General features: G+C 49.2%; 1 protein-coding gene across 3 annotated transcripts in view; it reads left to right on the forward strand.

Annotated features, from left to right (window-relative positions):
• Window positions 1-17971, forward strand: part of KDM6A (lysine demethylase 6A) — a 1084836-nt gene that overhangs the window by 311540 nt on the left and 755325 nt on the right. For all 3 annotated transcript variants that reach the window (XM_085622961.1, XM_085622962.1, XM_085622963.1), the window contains exon 11: window positions 9717-9815. In XM_085622961.1, the coding sequence (XP_085479087.1) occupies window positions 9717-9815 (99 nt within the window). The remainder of the gene's footprint in view (window positions 1-9716; window positions 9816-17971) is intronic.

The following is a 17971-nucleotide window of genomic DNA, read 5'->3' on the forward strand; positions in this document are numbered from 1 at the left end:
ACATATTTAAATGTGTTGGGGGGGGGGGGGGAATTAACTGACATCCTATAGCCTTTCATTTCACTCTTCCTATACCCAGCATGATGGTCTGTTCACTTTACAGAATACTTGAACTTTGCAGTCGGACAAAGAAAAGTAAACTGCAATCTCCAGGATAAAATAAGCAACAGTTTGTTATAAGACCTAGCCGGACATTTGACCTCTTTCTTTGATTGCAGAGCAAATGTGACAGGATGAAAAAAAAAAAAAGCTTTATGAATGAACAGAACACCTGCTCTTCGTCAGATTGACATTTCTTGCTGGCACGGGCTTGCAGGCCCTAAATATAGCTTGCCCTGATAACAACTGACTCACCATAGCGAGTGGGACAATATATTTCTTAAGGCCTGCTTAGAGAAAATGTAAACACTCATACAGTGAGATGAACCTTGCAGTTAAAAGAAGGCATGCTTTAGTGCTCTACACTGACTTCTCAAATGTGTATCGAAACCTTTGGCCTTGCCTTGTGCCGAGGAGAGATTGTTTGGAAAGAAGATTTGGAGAGAGACCGTTACAATGCTTTATCCAGACTATGGTAACTGCATTCTTCTGTCTTGTCTCGAGCCTGTTACTATACTATTTACATTAAGAGCCATCTCTGCAACCTCACCTGTACATTTCTCAGTACCCCAAAAGTGGTTGTTTCATAGCACTTCTGCAGCTGTAGGAAGCTGATTCTCAGTATGATATACCACTAAGTGCTTCTATTGTGCAACGAGTCCGGGGGGGGGGGGGGGGGGGGGGGGGGTACTGGGCTCAATGTAAACCCAAAGTGCTCTATTTGTGGCAGTCTGGTCCTTCGGCCTAACAAAGAGAAGTGGAAGACATTTGTTATGCACACTATGACCAATAAATGACACCCAACTCATGAACTAGATCCACACCAGTTTTATTTTACTCAAGATTTATTTTAAGACAAAGAAATACGTAAAAAGGTAAGTACGTTTTACATAAATATTTTTCAATTTTAAAAGTGGACAATTTTCAGCTCAGTAATAATAAACTATAGGAGGAAAACAAGAATGTGGTTTTGCAGGTAAGTATGCACCTTAGTCTTGGTTTTCAGGATGAAAAATTAGCACCAATCAAGGTTCTGGTAAGTAGAAAATCTGCACCTCCGGAGGCGGCTAGGTGCAAGATTCTAACTTGGAATCTGGCGCCAATGTTATGCAATGGAGAAAGGGGGTAATCGAAGAAATGTTGCTCATAGGTGAGTAACATGGTTTCGTAACCCAGTTTCAGGGGATTCAGGTAAGCACGGGGCAGCACCAAACTTACACCCTCAGCGGCACAGGGGCGGCCGGGTGCAGAATGCCAACACAACGTCGGACGCCCAATGCAAACCAATGGGAGAGATCAGTTTTAAAGAAAGGCTGCAGGCTCAGGCCAGGAGGCTGTACGAAGAAAACACACAGCTGCCCAGGTTAGTAGAGATGCTAAGGAACGTAGGGACACAGTTGGTCGCACTCCCCAAGGCCCGTCTGGTGGTGGGGTGTCCTTAGGTGTTGGCAAAGTCTTACCAGTCAGGTTGTGGGGAAGACGTCGATGTGGAGTCCGGCAGCGATCAACCCACGGTGGACTCATGCACAGAAACGCTGGGCCACTTGGACTTGGGTCGTAGGCATCGTGTGCGGAGGTGGGTCTGGCAGTGGTTTCGAGGTTCCTCAGGGCAAAGTTCTTTGTTCTTTAAAGTTGCTTTCTTCTGGACAGGCCTGCTGTCCACGATAGATCTTGATCTTTGTTGAAGTCACAGTCCTCCCAAGGCTTTAAAGGTCGCTGGGCTGTAGGGCAAGTCGTCTTTAGGTGCAGGATCATCAAGGGCTGCTGACCAGCCGGTAGGGCTAGGGCCAAGTCAGCTAGTGTCTGTAGTCTTCTCTGCTGCTGCTATGCCATAGTGTCTGGCTCTTCTTAGGTTGTCAGGAATCTTATATTTAGGATCTGGGGGTGCCGGCTAAATACTAGATATAATGGTGTTACAGGGGAGTGACGGGTAGGGACCAATGGGTCTCACCTGGGGTCTCTACAGCCACTATTATGCCACCCTCCTTTGGGAGGGGGATAGCCCTAGTCCTGATCCTGAAGTCTCACCATCTTCAGGATGTGGGGCACTGATAAACGTTCTTCACATCACCTCCAGCACCTGAGGGGTGCAGTTGGCGAAAGGGGGGCAAACCTCCTGTTTTTACTTAATTTTTCTCTCGGGTTCTTTTGCCAAGAGTGGGGGTTTGAACCGGAGACTGCAATCTGCTGTTAGCAGCAGAGGCTGGGGTTGCATTATAAAGGCGGGAAGGTCTTTGAAGCTTACCTCTCGAGCACTGTGCTCTTCCAGGGGAGAAGGTGTGACACCTTTGACCAGGATGTGCTTTGTGTCTGCCCTCCGAGAACAGCAGCTCTCTACCCAGGGGGCCCAGACATGGCTGGCGGTGGCAGGCACCTAAAACCAATCGGATACTACACCAGGGTTTGTAGGTTTTCAGGGGTCTCCTCAGAGGTTCCCTCTGGGTACGTGTTTTAATAAATCCCACTGGCACTAGTGTGGGTTTTCAAGGAGTCATTTGATACCAAACACTCCTAGGTTCAGTAAAGCCATCATTGTGCTGGGGAAATCAAGTTGTCACGTTTCCAGCCCATGCACTCTCTATGGCTTCACTGGCACTTACAATATTCAGAATAGACTTAAATATTGTAGCGGCATATCTACTCATGCAAATATGCCCACATCTGAGATATAGTTGTTAGAAAGTGGCTCTCTATATACTGTTCCTTAATAGGTACAGGGTGTACAGAGTCCACAGACCCCAAGGGTTTAACAGAGGTTAAAGTTAGATATAACCTTACTTTCCAAAGTGGTAGCCTGGTCGAGCAGTAAGGCAGTATCAGAGGACAGTGTAAAGCATTTGTTGTACACACTCAGTAAGCAAATGGTCTCACACACTCAATAACTGAACTCTAGGCCAATGGTTTGTATATAAAAAAATATATGCTTGTTTTATTTTAGAACCAACACTTGGAATTAAAATATACTTTCTCGATAGGAGATGTTTCATAAAAAAGCTTTTGTATATGCAATAGACTTTTTAGTAAACAGTTACAAGTAGTTGCAGTAGGCAACTCTATTTCTAAACACAATACATTGAGCTCAATGATAAATTCAAATTATATGCAACAGATTACTTTATAGATTACTTTTGTAATTCCAGGCCTGGATCCTAGATCCAGTCCTGGGTCAGTTCTCAGAATCAGCTGTTGAAAGTCGACTTTGGTACTGTAATGATTTTTAACTAATTAGCTATTTCTAAAGTTAGCACTTAGAAAATATTTCAGAGCAAACAATCAATGATTCTTTATGGAAGGAAATGTAGGTTACAGGTACAGTAGGTTATCGTTACTTTTGTAATCCAGTACTGGGTGCCTAGACTCGGTACTGGGTCCTTTATCCAAAACAGGTAAGTAATTACGTTTTCAGATGTTATACGATTTTTGAAGAATATTTAGAAATTGCAGAAATCAACACTTAGAAGAAATTTCACAGAAAAACGGTCAATGGTTTCGTATGGAAGAAAAATGAGTTAAAGCGAAGTATAGTTGTGGGTACTTTTCAGAGTCAGTGCTGGGCACCAAGATCCAGCACTGGGAGCTCACCTAAGAGCAGGTGAGTAAATTCGTTATTGTCACTCGGCTGATTTTTGGTGATTATTTGAAGATTTGAAAAGTCCACACTTAGAAGAAATTTCAGGAAAAAGCCAGCCAATGTTACCCTATGAGGAAAATAGAGTTTGCGGTTTAAGGGCAAGTACTCGACTGGCGATGTTGAGGTTCTGGGCACAGACTCCGGGGTCTCCCAGGGTCAGGTAGGTATAGTTGTTTCACCCTCAGCGGCTCTAGGGCGGCCGGGTGCAGAGAGAGTTAGGCCCAATGTTATCCTATGAGGGATAGGGGGGGCCAGGGTTGGTGGCTGCTGTCGGGCAAGCCACATGGCTGTGGGAGCTGGGCTCCTGGTCACTTACTCAGGGCAAGTGGGGAAGTAGGTTAGAGTAGAGTTTTCACTGCCAGGGCCACTCGGGCGGCTGGGTGCAGGGTGCATTTGAGCCGCCGGGCGCTCAATTGATTTCTATGGGAAATCTCCGGTTTGGAAAAAGACTGCAGGCTCGGGGACGAGGACTCTTCAGGTGTCACCACCACATCGAGGGGTAAGTTGGGTAGTTGGAGGATAGGTAGGTACCCCGGGATTGGGCACAGAGGGCCGTGGGGCGCCGGATGCAGGGTTGCCTTTAGATGTCGGAAATCTTACCCTCAGTTGATCGTGGTTGGGGTGGCACTCTGTTCTGAGGCTGCAGGCTTCTTCAGGATAGTCGAGGGGGGTCCTTGGGTGCCGGACTCGGGGTCACAGTCGCCGTGGGGTCGTCCTCGTGGGTTTAGTTCACTCCGGCACCGGCCAGGCTTGGTGGGTGCAGAGTGGGCTGGGATCGCGGTTTCGGGCTGCTGCCAGGGGTAAAAGGTAGGTTCTGAGTAGAGCCTCTACTCATGGGAGTCCCAGGGGAATCCGAGTTCAAAGGTAGCCAGGTCCTCCGGGGTTTCTGAGGTTGCTGGCCACAATAGATGCCGGGTTTGGAGCAGGAGCAAGTTCGAGGTCGACAGGCCGGTAGGGCTGGGGCCAAAGCAGTTGGTGTCTCCCTCTCCTTCGCAGCTGCAGGGCAGGTCTTCTTTTCTTCTCGCTCTTCTTGTAGTTTCGGAATCTGGGGAAGGAAGGTTCAGGGTGCCCCTAAATACTAGATTTAGGGGCGTTACAGGTAGGTGAAGGCCAGGGACCAATGGGTCCTTGTCTTGGGGTGGGTACACCCCCTATCCTGCCTCTCTCCTGTGGGAGGGGGGCAGTAGCCTAATCCTGATAGGGTAGGGCCTCCCATCTTCAAGATGGCGAGAGCCCGGAGATGTGCTTCACCTCGCCTCCCCCACCTGAGGGGTGGGGTGGGCAGGCTGGCACATTCCCTGTCCTTGTATGGGGTTTCCGGCCAAGCTTCCCACCAGAGTGGGGGGTTGCAGTGGTCTGGGGAAACTCCTAGAGGCGGCAAGCCTTTGAAGCTTCCCTTTGCTCATCCTGGGGGAGGAGATTTATCACCTCACCCAGGATGTGCATTGTTGCAGGCCCGGGAGAGCAGGGGCTCTCCCACCCAGGGGTCCAGCAACGTGTCTGCTGTGTGGCAGCCGGGGCAGCCTCAGAGCAGACGTGGATTGTAGGTTAGTTGAAAGGGGGCACCTCTAAGATGCCCTCTGGGGTGTTTGGTACATTAAATCCCACACTGGCATCAGTGTGGGTTTAATGTGCTGAGAAGTTTGATACCAAACTTTCCAGTCTTCAGTGTTGCCATTTTGGTGCTGTGAAGCTCGTGTTTGACGAGCTCCCAGCACCATGTACTCTTAAATGGCAGCACTGCACTTACAGTGCCCGGGAATGGACCTGGGTACTGTAGGGGCACAGGGCTCCTGCTCCTGTGCCCACACCATGGGCATAAGGCACCCAGCCAGAGGGGTGACTGACATATGCCTTGGCAGTGTAGGTGATGGGCATGGCACACAGAGATGGGTGCCATGTCGACTCTTCATTTTGTCCTGCACCCAGACACTCAGCCTGCAAAGGCAGTGTGTGTGTGTAAGGGTACAGGGCCTCTAAGGGTGGCACATTGAGTGCTGCAGCCCTTAGGGGCCTTCCCTGGTCACAAGGCCCTTGGTACCTAGGGTACCATTTACTAGGGGCTGACATGTGGCCAGGGTTTGCCAATTGGGAGTTTGTGTGTTTTAAGGAAGGAACATAGGCCCTGGGCACCTGATTGGCAGGAGTCCAGGGTACACTCAGTCAAAGTACAGTCAGCAATTTAGCAAAAAGTGGGGGCATACCTGTAGGAAGGTGGATATCTGACTATGGTTACCCCCAACTTTTTGCCTAGTGTCTAGCTGGTTTTTCGACTTAGTTGGCCTGAGATCCTGCCATTCAGGGTCTCAGGCTGTCTGCTCTCTCTTTAAAATGGACTCCATGTACCCTAGGTACATACCCAATTGGTAAGGATCACCTTATTGGACCCTGTACAGTGTACCCTAGGTACCCAGGGCATAGGTGTACCCTAGGCCTCCCAGGGGCTGCAGCATGTATTATGCCACCCCTGGTCTGGCCTTCCAATCAGACACAACTGGCTGATCACTCAGCTGCGGCAAGGTCGTGTAATCACCCCTTGCTTAGATATAGTATACCTATATCTGCCCTTAAAATAGACACGTGTACCTATCAGCCACTCCTATGGCAGGCCTTAACAATCCTGGAGGCAGAGTGCTTGGTAACATGTGAGATGGTGCTCTAGCATGAGCTGAGCCTGTCTGCAGCTTTCGGAACCATGTCCTTATAGCTGTTCTATGATATAGCCTACCATATACTCTTAAAGTGCCTTATAATCCTAAACGGTTATGGTAACTATGGTTTGGCTTTATCAAAACATGTCGTGTAAGGTGTCTAACACTTTGGAATAATACCCCCATACCATTTCTGGTGATGAGGATATTATTCCCCCCTTCTAGAGGGAGAGACATGTTAAAATCCTACTTTGCTGTTTAACTCTAACCAAAGCCTCAGCATCACAAAATGGATGCTGCTGCCACAGACACAAGTCTGACCTTCTGCTGCTGGGAGTGATCCCGGCAAGGGAGGCTTGGACAATAGGTTTCCTGCTTGGGGAGGTGCTAGCACCTCCCCAGACAGACTTTAGTGTATTGGGGCAGGGAGGGCTGAAAGGAATGAGACCTGCCTGGGGCACACAAGGTGTCCCATGCATAGTCCAGTTCAAACCGGTGCTGGGTCATACCAGCCCCAGTCCTGGCGCGAAACTGGACAAAGGGAAGGGGGTGTAACCACCCCCCTCCCAGGTCCCACCCATAAGGCGTGACCTAGCAGGTAACCCAGCCCCCCAGATTTGGATAAGAGTGGTAGCTGGGCCCCAGGAGATTAGATTATCCTGAACCTGCAACTTGAACAGAAACTCTGGACCTTCGACATTAGTCGAAAGAAGAAGACTGAAGAATCTCCCTTGTGGCCAAGGAGTGGCTACCCTGTGCAAACAGGCACCATCAAGAGACTACCCCTTTGCTTTGCTAAAGTTCTACGAGGGACCGACTGCAGAGCCCGATCAGAGCCTTGACTTCCAGACTTCTCCGACCCTGATCCACATCCACAGCCGAGCTGAGATCCGTGGAGGCGACGATAGACGTGGGACCGGCTACCTGGGAAAAGTGGCTAGTATCTTCAAGCGCAGCCTCTGAGGTACCCTCGAAGTTGTGCACCGGGGATTGAAAAGCCCCAACCCCAAGCACCATCTGCACCGAAGATCAGCCCCCCACACTCCACGAGTCCTGCGTGGTGCCCTTCTGCATTTTCCTGCTTGCCGCGTCTGTCCGGTTGCTTGACCGCTGGCTAGTGGCCTTTGTGACGACGCACCCTGAAATCTTCATCGCTGGTTTGGCTCCTCCAGACTGGCTCCCGCTTCTTCGCAAAAGAGAAGCACCCCAGACCTTCCTGGTCTGCACCAGAAGCAAGTCCCCCGTTCTTCGTGGGTTCCGCTTGCCAAGGCTTGGTGAGTCCTAGTCCAACTTCGACGCCGCCGACAGCAAGAGCCTTCGTGGGACAGCTCGCCTCCTGGTCCTGGTCGTCCTCGACGTTCCCTGGCCCTCGTGGCTGCAGCGACAAGCTTCACCTTCACCTGCAATCTTCACGACATCGCCTGGTTCCTTCCTGGTTCCACGTGGTCACTGGCTAGTGACCTTGACTCTGTCCCTTCTGCTTGCAGGTCTCCTCTCTTCTTGATCCCAGCCTTGGGATCCACCGGACACTCTTCACTGCCTGCCTGTCAGCAACTTTACTTCAGGCATCCATAGAAGTCCACGACGAAACCCGACGCAAGTTCACACCTATGCACCCGCAGTCCGTGGGCTAGGTAACTGGGGTACTTCGGTGCTCACAAGGGTAGTGACTATCCTAGGGTCTAGTTTCCGAGTCTCGACTCTCTAGCTGCTTCAGAAGTGTCCTTAAACTGTTTATTTCAGAACTGTACTATTTCTATCGACTATACGCATTACGCGTGAGTGTTTCCACTCTGCACCTGAATCCCGTGGGCCTCCCACTTCCTAACTGTTGCTAGTACAGTGTAGCCCCAGCGATTCCCTAGGCCTAGGCCTATCCTATTTCCGTGAAAGTGGTCCTTATACCACTTACTTAGTATATGGTTTGCGTGGCCCCTAGGGCCTAACTGTATTACTTACCTGTGTGACTTAATGTATGCTTAAATAAGACTGTGTTGTACTTGCCTCTAATCTCATAAAGAGTGCTGAGGGTTTGACTAGAATAAATACACTTTATTTTATATATATATCTGTTGTGGTGTCCTTTCATTTGGTATTCAAGGGATTATATATGGTATCACAGCTGGCTTCACATGCCATTCAGAGTTTAGCCTAAGACTGCTCTTGTCCATGCTACCACTAGGATAGCTGGTCTATAAGGTTGACTTTACAACCAATCACCATAAGGGTATTTGGACTGATATAAGGTGTACACTAGAACTAGTGACATCATACATCAGGCCAACTTCTCACAATACCATGCAAGAAAGATGGCACTTTCTCACAATAGTGCACTGTGCCTTAGAGCTTGTAAGGCCTGCTAGAAAGGTGATTTACCTAAAAGGCAGGCAGTGCTGCTTGGCATGGCACACAGGCAGTGTGCCATGTCGACTTTATCATTTGTCTCTTCCTCAAGGCATGCAGATTGCAGTGACAGTTGCCTTGGCCTTGGTGAGGGGTCCCTAGGGGACTCTCTTCAGTCCCAATGGCCTAGGTATTTACAGGGGACTTACAGGGGTTCTGAAGTTGCCATTCGTGTTTGTTTTTAGGGAACGAGCACTGGCACAGGGGACCTGGTTGGCAGGGGCCCTGTGCACTTTCAATTGAAACCACATAATGTTCCAGGCAAAAAGTGGGGGGAGAACCATGTCAAGAGGCACTTTCTCACAGCAGCATTCTTCTTTTTTCACTCCAACAGCTACAGAACCACTCTAGTTTTATTTTGGAGATCAACGACTATCCAGTGTATGGTCACCTGGCAGCTTTTATAGACCGATTTTAGGAAAATAACTTCACTCTGGTCTGGCAAATTGTACATGTAAATTCTTACTTTAGTTCAGACATTGGTCCCTCACACAAATATCTTATGAAGTACTGCAGCTTCTGACCAAATGGACAATAAAGATGCTGTTCCAGATATAGGACAAGTAGGTAATTACATGTATTACTTAATCCCAACAAGAGTGGCGACCTAAGACTGGTTTTAGTTTTAGGATGCCTAAACACATAGTATTATTGTTTTAAAGAAAAGATTAAAAATTGCCATTTTATTATAGATACATGCTCGTGTTCTGCTGATCTGAATAGTGTGCCTAGATATGCAAGATCCATAGTTTCTGGTATGCATCTTTATGCAAGACTTTGCATGCATTGATGTTACACTATACTGCCAAGCAATTTGCAGCAACCCTTCTACAGATATTGGTCTTAAAACATGCATAAGTTACCAGTTCCACTAAAATATTGCATATAAATGCCTCCAATAGTATCAAAATTAACCAAGTTTTTTCTTGTAGGTGCTATTCCAGTATTGGGAAAGTTCAGGATGCCTTCATATCCTACAGGCAATCGATTGATAAGTCGGAAGCAAGTGCAGACACATGGTGTTCAATAGGGTAAGTGTTCATGGAATTTGGTTTGTACAAATGCTTTCTTGTTTTTTACTTTTGCAATTAACACTACTGCGAACCCGATGGCACAAAGTTTGATTGTCACTGCAAAGAACATCTGATAGACTTCTAGCCGCAGATTCCTTACCTTAGAATTATCACCAGGCGTGAGATTGAACAATGTTTTTGAGCTGTATCCCTGGGTGCTTGTAGGTGGTGTCAATCGGCTCTGCATGGTGTTGTCTGTGTCCGTGCTGCGAGTAATGTGTGCGGTGCCTATAGAGGTGCCATCCCAGCGCACTGGCGTCAGTTCTTTTCTTTTTGCGCAAGTCAGCACCATTCTGAAAAGGCTGAAAAGGGCTAGTTCTTTGTACATTTTTGACAAGCTTTTTTTGTTGTTTTATTAGTCTTTTGGGCACTACCATGACCCAAAGGCCTTCTCTGATTGCCGCATCATGCACCCCAATGGGAGCGAACCCTCAAGCCCTTGGTGGCTTAATGTGCGGCACCGGAAAGATCCAGATTCCGGTCGAGAGGAAAGTCCTGGGAGAGATTTATTAGTCTAAAAAGCTCCTCTCACTCCAAGTCTTCGGGCCATTAGGATAAGTCCGCCAGAAGAAAAAGTCGAAGCATGCTTCACCTTGTCCCTCTGCTGAGGCGAGGGAGCATCACTCGAGTCCTGGCTCCGGGCTTGAGCCATTACCTGGTCCTGGTATCCCCCCCCCCCCCCCCCCCCCCTCCCCGCCCGTTTCCGGGAGCCAGAGCGACCCCTGACCAGTTGAGTTTTATGAGGCTATGGATCTCATATTTGGGTGGGCCATTACCTCAGGCACGCCATTGGGCCCTGCGTCTTCTTCAGGAGGGGCCCCTACTAAATCAACACTGGCGGCTCCGGTGCCAGTCAGGTCCCAGGGATTCACAGATTGATCTGGATTGACGCTGGTCGTGCCATGTCGCCATTCCCTGTCCTTGGTCTTTAAACAGACGCTCCCAGCACACCATCCCCATTTATCTCTCCGACTCCGACATGGGGTTGGAGATGCATCTACCAACGCCGATGGGAGCCATGCCATCAAGGCCGGGGCCTGAGCCCTATTTTCATGAGCTAGGACTTGGGAAGGAATAGGAGGGGTCACTGGGCCCAGGAGGGGTCACTGGGCCCGGAAGAAGTCACTGGGCCCGGAAGAATTCCAGCCATATGATGGCAACATGGACTGGTGTGAGGATTTGGTGGATGCCAGAATGAGGCATACTTCTCCAGATACTGGCATGCTTTCTCTCCGTAAAGTGCCTACTGAGGAGGGAGTGTCATGCACAATGCTGGTGAGGGATCTCAACTTTTCCTCTGTGGTGCCAAGACTAAGGTCTTGAATTAAGTGCTTTATCTGGCTGTGTCCCCTTCAGAACCGCTTCTCCCATGTAATGAAGCACTTAATGATGTCCTGCTTGGAATGTGGTCCCATCCCATCACAGGGGCTCCTATGAGGAGGATATTAGCCCACCTCCTTCACCCCACTCCAGGGAACCCCAAATTCCTCACAGAACACCTTATCCCGGAGAGCTTGGTGGTTAAGCCTCCACTTCCCAAGTAAATCCTGGCTCATTCCCAACCAAACCCCCGTATCAGGAATCCAAGAGGCTAGACAACTTAGGCAAGAAGATTTTCTCTTCTACCAGCCTGGCACTGCGGTCTGTGAACACCGTATGCCTTTTGGACCGCTATTCCCATTCTCTATGGGATGCGGTTGCACAGGTGCTGCCAATGGTCCCGGAGGAGGCCCGGGTCGTAATCTCCGAGGCTGTTGCGGACTGGAACAATGCAGTTAACCATTTGTTGTGGACTGGACACCAATACGCTCTGGGCAGAGGGGTTTTGTCGACCGTGACCATATGGCTTCACACCTGATTGAAGACTGCTGACTTTTCTGGGGATGTCCAAACATCACTTATGAGCATGTCCTTAGATGGCTCCCATCGCTGTGGAGACAAGACGTTTTCAGCGCTGGAGCGCCTTTAAGGACAACAAGGCTGCGGCCAGATCCTTGGGCTTTCTATGGCCCCTAGTCACTTTCAATCCTTTTTTCAAGGCCACGGAAGGAGTTTCCACCTGTGTACCCCCTCAGTCACCACAGCGCTCTATATTCCCACACTCTGCATGGCTGAGGACGCTGTTCCTGCAGACCCGTGGGTCAGGCAGTCAAAGGTTGGGCCAATCCACTATTGCCCTGACAGCCGCAGCGTCTGAATCCTTATAGTCTGTCCTCCTACCATCAAGAAGACCTCAAAATGGGGCGGCAGGATCTGCCATTGCCTTCCCCACTAGCAGTCTATAATAACAGACCTGTGGGTTTTGAAGAGTGTCTGAAGGGGGTACTCCCTCTTCTAAAAGATTACCTCTCACTCCATGCCACCTAGTTATCACAGGCTGACGGAGGACCACCAAGCCCTCCTCCGACAGGAAGTGGCAGCTTTCTTTGCAGAAGAAGACATAGTGAGAGTGCCGGCACCAGAAGTAGGTCGAGGTTGCTATTCCGGCTACTTTCTTGTGCCGAAGAAGATCGTAGGTCTTTGTCCTTTAATCAACATGCTTTCCTTCAATTTCTTCCTCACGAAGGAGAAGTTCAAAATGCTCATCTCCTGTCTTTCCTGGTCCCGAGAGACTGGATTGTAGTGTTGGACTTGCAAGATGCACATTTCCATCTTTCCGTGCTACTTTCCCAAAGACGTTAGCTGGTGTTCACACGGTGGTTCACTAGCATTTTCAGTTTGCCATGCCCCCTTTGGCCTTACCAGCGTCCCTATGATCTTCACCAAGGTGATGGCGGTGGTTGCAGCATGTTGGAAAAGGCCCTTTCTTCAGGGTCACTCCTAAACGTTTTGCATTGCTCCTCCCCTTCTTGCTAAATTAGTTTTTGTTGGCTTTAGGACTCTTGGCACTTGATCACTAACCAGTACTAAAATGAATAAGCTCTCGCTTAAAATATGGTAACATTTCTTATCCACAATTAACATATTTAGTTTAGTAAAGTGCATTACATGTGCCCAGGACCTGTACGTTAAATGCTACTAGTGGGCCTGCAGCACTAATTTTGCCACTTAAGTAGCCCTTTATAATTGCCTCAGGCCTGCCATTACAGAGCCTGTGTGGTCAGTTTTAAACTGCCATGTCGATCCGGCACGTTAACCATCCTGTCAGGCCCAAACCTTTCATTTCAATAAATATAAGTCACCCCTAAGATAGATCCTTGCCAGCTTTAGACCAGGGTGCAGTGTGTTTAAGGTGTAGGACATGTACTTTTAAGTTCTACATAGGATAACCTTGATGTTGCCCTATTACATTTTATGGCTGTAATTTCCAAATGGAAAGAGATTGGATCCTTTATTTGGTGTCTTTGTAATCACAATTTAAAAATACAACTTATGCTGAAGTTAGTTTTATAAATGTGTTTGTATATAAGTAGTTTATTCACTGTCTATTGTGAATTGTCATAAGTATTTTTCATGTTTTGTATGTTAATTTGAAAAATGTGTGTCTCTTCACTTCTCATGCAACTAAAATCTTTTTGGTAAATATAAACAATTGCAAAGAAAGGAATGGTTTAATAAAAATTCCATTCAAACATAAAAGATAGTGGTCTGTTTGTTGCTCAAAAATAATAAGAGCATAACGTCAAACGGAGCCAGGTTCTCCTTTTTGTATTCACTTTTAGAAAGTTGGCATTTTCCTTTTGTAACCATTTGTTGCCTTCTGCCTGTCTATGAGATGCACATCTGTGGTGGGTGACAGCTGGCTTCCTGCATTCCCTCTAGACAGGCACACACAAAAGAAGGGTAGGTGTGACTGAGTGGCCATCTGCATGCTGATGGGTTAACCTGAGCAGGATTGGAGGGAGGAGCTGACACCTGAAAGGACTGCATCATGTCCCCACACAAAGGGTTGCTAACCACCCCTGGAATGAGTCTGGAGCACGGGCAGGGTCTTGTGCACTTCAAAGGCATCTGTTTGAAGTCTCCCTACTTTAAAGGCCCGGCTGGGTATAAGTACTGGACCTCTAACATAATCAAATCAGAACACTTCTGGAACTGAGGACATTCTACCAGGAAGGATTGCTGTGCTGCTGGAGGGATTGCCACTTTGCTGAACTGCTTTGTTCTCTTCCAGGGGATCCTCATCAATAGTTATAAGCAGATGAATATTCCCGCCCATGCGCAGGGACCCTGGAAACAATATATACATGTATGTGAGAAACATATATGAAGCTATATATATATATATATATATATCACAAATGTCGCCGTCCATACAGAAAAGAGCTGAGCAATGCTACAAGAATTTCCTTTGCACACATATATACATTCAACACTAAACAGTGAAGAAAACAAAGAAAATTTGAACTGCTTTAATGTGCAACAGAAAAAACATAATCCTGCAAAGAGGAATGACGGCATTACCAGCTCACAGGCTGCATTGCAGAAAACACTCAGTGTGAAAAGCTAACCTCATAGAAACACATAGGAATAAACTGGCACCGTGCCTTTAAGGCAGCCATGACCCCTAGCTTCCCATCATGCCTCAGAGGTGACAGGTCAGTTCTTTCCGGCGCCTTCTGTCAGGACCCTGGTTACTTCAGCTCTTGCTTTTTCTGATTTCTGTCAGAAAATATCTACTATTTTTGGGCCAAAACCAACTTTGACATCTTTTGGCTTTTAAAGTAGATTTCTACTTTTTTTGAGCGAATTAGGCATATTTTTCCACTCAGAAATGACATCTCTTTGACTCTTGCCCTTCCTGTGGCAAAAAGGCTAGATCAGACTCACATTCTGTCTGTATCATTTGCCTTCCTGAGGATCATGATCCTAAGACTTGCAAACATAGTCAGTCCCTGTCCAGGCGTACTCTGAAAGACAGAGAGAATTCGTCTTTATGGGCTGTCTGAGAAGGGTAAAGCTCTTTCTAGAGGCAGGTCTCTGGTTAAGAAGAGAAAGGAGAGAGCAAGATCGTCATCCAGAAGTAAAGTTCCAGTTTGCTCGCCCTCAGTCGGGATCGGTGCTGAAAATACCTTCACCGGCAGCGAAAACGGCGAAAAGACCATCGTTGACCCGCCGTCGAGAGAACACCGGTCGTCGACGAAGACTGCAGGTACGTCACACCCTCCGCCGTCGTCAACCCGGCGACTATCGGCGTCGATTAGTAGATCTCTGTTGGTACGGACCCGCAAAACGTCGAGAGTTGGAGCTCCGTCGTCGCCACCCATACAGAGTTCGACGTAGAGACATGCTCCGCCATCGCTAGTAGAGCGGCGATCGGCGTCGAAGCGGGTGTCTGTTGCCATCAACCAGGCAGTGGTCAACGTCGAGACAGGCATCATGGTCGCCAGTAGAACGACTATCGACGTCGAAACAGGTGTCTCCAACAACTAGGCGACGGTCGACGTCGAGACCGGCATCGTCGTCGCCAGGTACGAGGCATTCGATTCGAAACAGACTCCTCCGTTGTCGCTGACAAGGCGCCGTTCAACGTCGAGGACCAGATCTTTTTAGTCGGCGAAGAAAGATTTGTCGTCTGGACCCAAAGTCTTGTATTCCAGACTGCGTTCGACGTCGAGACGGCTGTCTCCATCAACGAAGGACACAACATCGAGAGAGTTCTCCGTTGATTCACACTTTAGCTTCTCCCAGACGCTCTGCGTCGAGGACGAGATCGATGAGGTCGATTGCTTCAATGTCAAGACATTCGACGTTGAAGCGGGAAGCGAGGTCGAAGTCTAGGAGAAGATCCCTCTCAAAAGACTCACCGGTTCTGGTCACTGTGAGAAAGTGCCATCTTTCTTGCATGGTATGCCCCACTTTTTGATGAATTGCTGAATGTACTTTGACTGAGTGTGCCCAGGGCTTCTGCCAATTAGGTGCCCAGGGCCTATGTTCCTTCCCTAAAAACCTCAAACCCAAATTGGCAAACCCTGGCCACATGTCAGCCTCTGGTAAATGGTACCCAGGGCCTTGTGACCAGGGAAGGCCTCTAAGGGCTGCAGCACTCCTTGTGCCACCCTTAGAGGCCCTGTACCCTAACACAACACACTGTCCTTGCAGGCTGAGTGTCTCGGTACAAGACAAAACAAAGAGTTGACATTGGCACACATCCCTGTGTGCCATGCCCTCAACCTACACTGCCCTGGCATACATAAGCCACCCCTCTAGCTGGGTGCCCTATGCCAGTGGTGTGGGCACAAGAGCATGAGCCCTGTGCCCCTACAGTAGCCAGGTCCATTCCTGGGCACTGTAAGTGCAGTGCTGCCATTTAAGAGTACATGGTGCTGAGAGCTCGTCAAACACTAACTCCACAGCACCATAATAGCAACACTGAAGACTGAGAAGTTTGGTATCAAACTTCTCAGCAAATTAAACCCGCACTGATGCCAGTGTGGGATTTAATGTACAAAGCACTACAGAGGGCATCTTGGAGATGCCCCCTGAAACCTAATCTACAATCCACGTCCGGTCTGGGAGGCTGCCTAGGCTGCCACACAGCAGACATGTTGCTGGACCCCTCGGTAGGAGAGCCCTCGCTCTCCTGGGCCTGCAACAATGCACATCCTAGGCGAGGTGCTAGGTTTCCTCCCCCAGGATGGACAGGGGGAAGCTTCAAAGGCATGCCGCCTCTGTGAGCTTCTCCAGGCCACTTGCTGTACCCAGCAAACTGGCCCCCACCGGTTCTAACCCCCACTCTGGCGGGAAGACTGGCCGGAAACCCCAAATAAGGACAGAGGATGTGCCAGCCTGCCAACCCCACCCCTCAGGTGGGGGATGCGAGGTGAAGCACATATCCGGGCGCTCGCCATCTTCAAGATGGGAGGCCCTGCCCAATCAGGACTAGGCTACTGCCCCCCTCCCACAGGAGAGTGGCAGGATAGGGGTGTATCCACCCCAGGGCAGGGACCCATTGGTCCCTACCCATTACCTACCTGTAACGCCCCTAAATCTAGTATTTAGGGGCACCCTGAACCTGCCTTCCTTAGATTCCAGATTCTGAAAAAGCAAAGAAGAGCAAGAAGAAAGAAGACCTGCTGTGCAGCTGCTAAGAAGAGGAAGACACCAACTGCTTTGGCCCCAGCCCTACCGGCCTGTCGACCCTCGAACTTGCTCCTGCTTAATCCCTGCACCTCTTGTGGCCAGCAACCTCGCAAACCCCGGAGGACCTGGCTACCATGTGACTCTGAGCACCTAGGACTCCCATGAGCAGTGGCTCTGCTCAAACCAAGTTTGTAACCCCTGGTATCAGCCCGGAACCGCGAACCCTGCACTCTCTGCACACGCCAAGCCTGGCCTGTGCCGGAGTGAACAAAGACCCTGAGGACGTCCCCCCGGTGACTGTGACCCCGAATCAGGCACCAAAATACTCACCTCGACGCTCCTGACAACGCCTGTAGCCTCAGAACCAGGTACCCCCCCAACCGCGATCAACAGAGGGTAAGATTTCCCGACATCGAAAGGCACCCCTGCACCCGGAGCCCTGCGGCCCCCTGTGCCCCTACCTATCCTCCAACTACCCAATTTACCTCTCGAAGTGGTGGTGGCACCTGAAGAATCTTCGTCCCTGAGCTTACAGCCTTTTTTCATCCAGGAGCTTTCCCATTGAAATCCATTGAGCGCCCGAAGGCTCAAAAGCACCCTGCACCCAGCCGCCCGAGTGGCCCTGGCAGTGTAACCTCTACTCCTATCTACTTCCCCATTTGCCCTGAGCAAGTGACCAGGAGCCCAGGTCCCACAGCCGCGTGGCCTGCTATTCAGCAGCCACCAACCAAGGCCCCCCTGCCTCCCATAGGATAACATTGGGCCTAACTCACTCTGCACCCGGCTGCCCCTGTGCCGCTGAGGGTGTAACAACTGTACTTACCTGACCCTGGGAGACCCCTGAGTCTGTGCCCAGAACCTTAACTCTGCCAGTCGAGTTCTTTCCCAAAAGCTGATAACCCAATTTTCCTCCATAGGGTAACATTGACTGGTTTCTTCTGAAATTTCTTCTAAGTGTGGAGTTGCTAAAACTTAAAATATTCACCTAAAATCAACCGAGTAACGAAAACGAAAATACTCACCTGCTATTAGGAGAGATCCCAGTGCTGGATCTTGGTGCCTAGCACTGACCCTGAGAAATACTCACAACT

Source organism: Triturus cristatus, chromosome 8 (assembly GCF_964204655.1).
Source record: "Triturus cristatus chromosome 8, aTriCri1.1, whole genome shotgun sequence".
Taxonomy (NCBI): domain Eukaryota; kingdom Metazoa; phylum Chordata; class Amphibia; order Caudata; family Salamandridae; genus Triturus; species Triturus cristatus.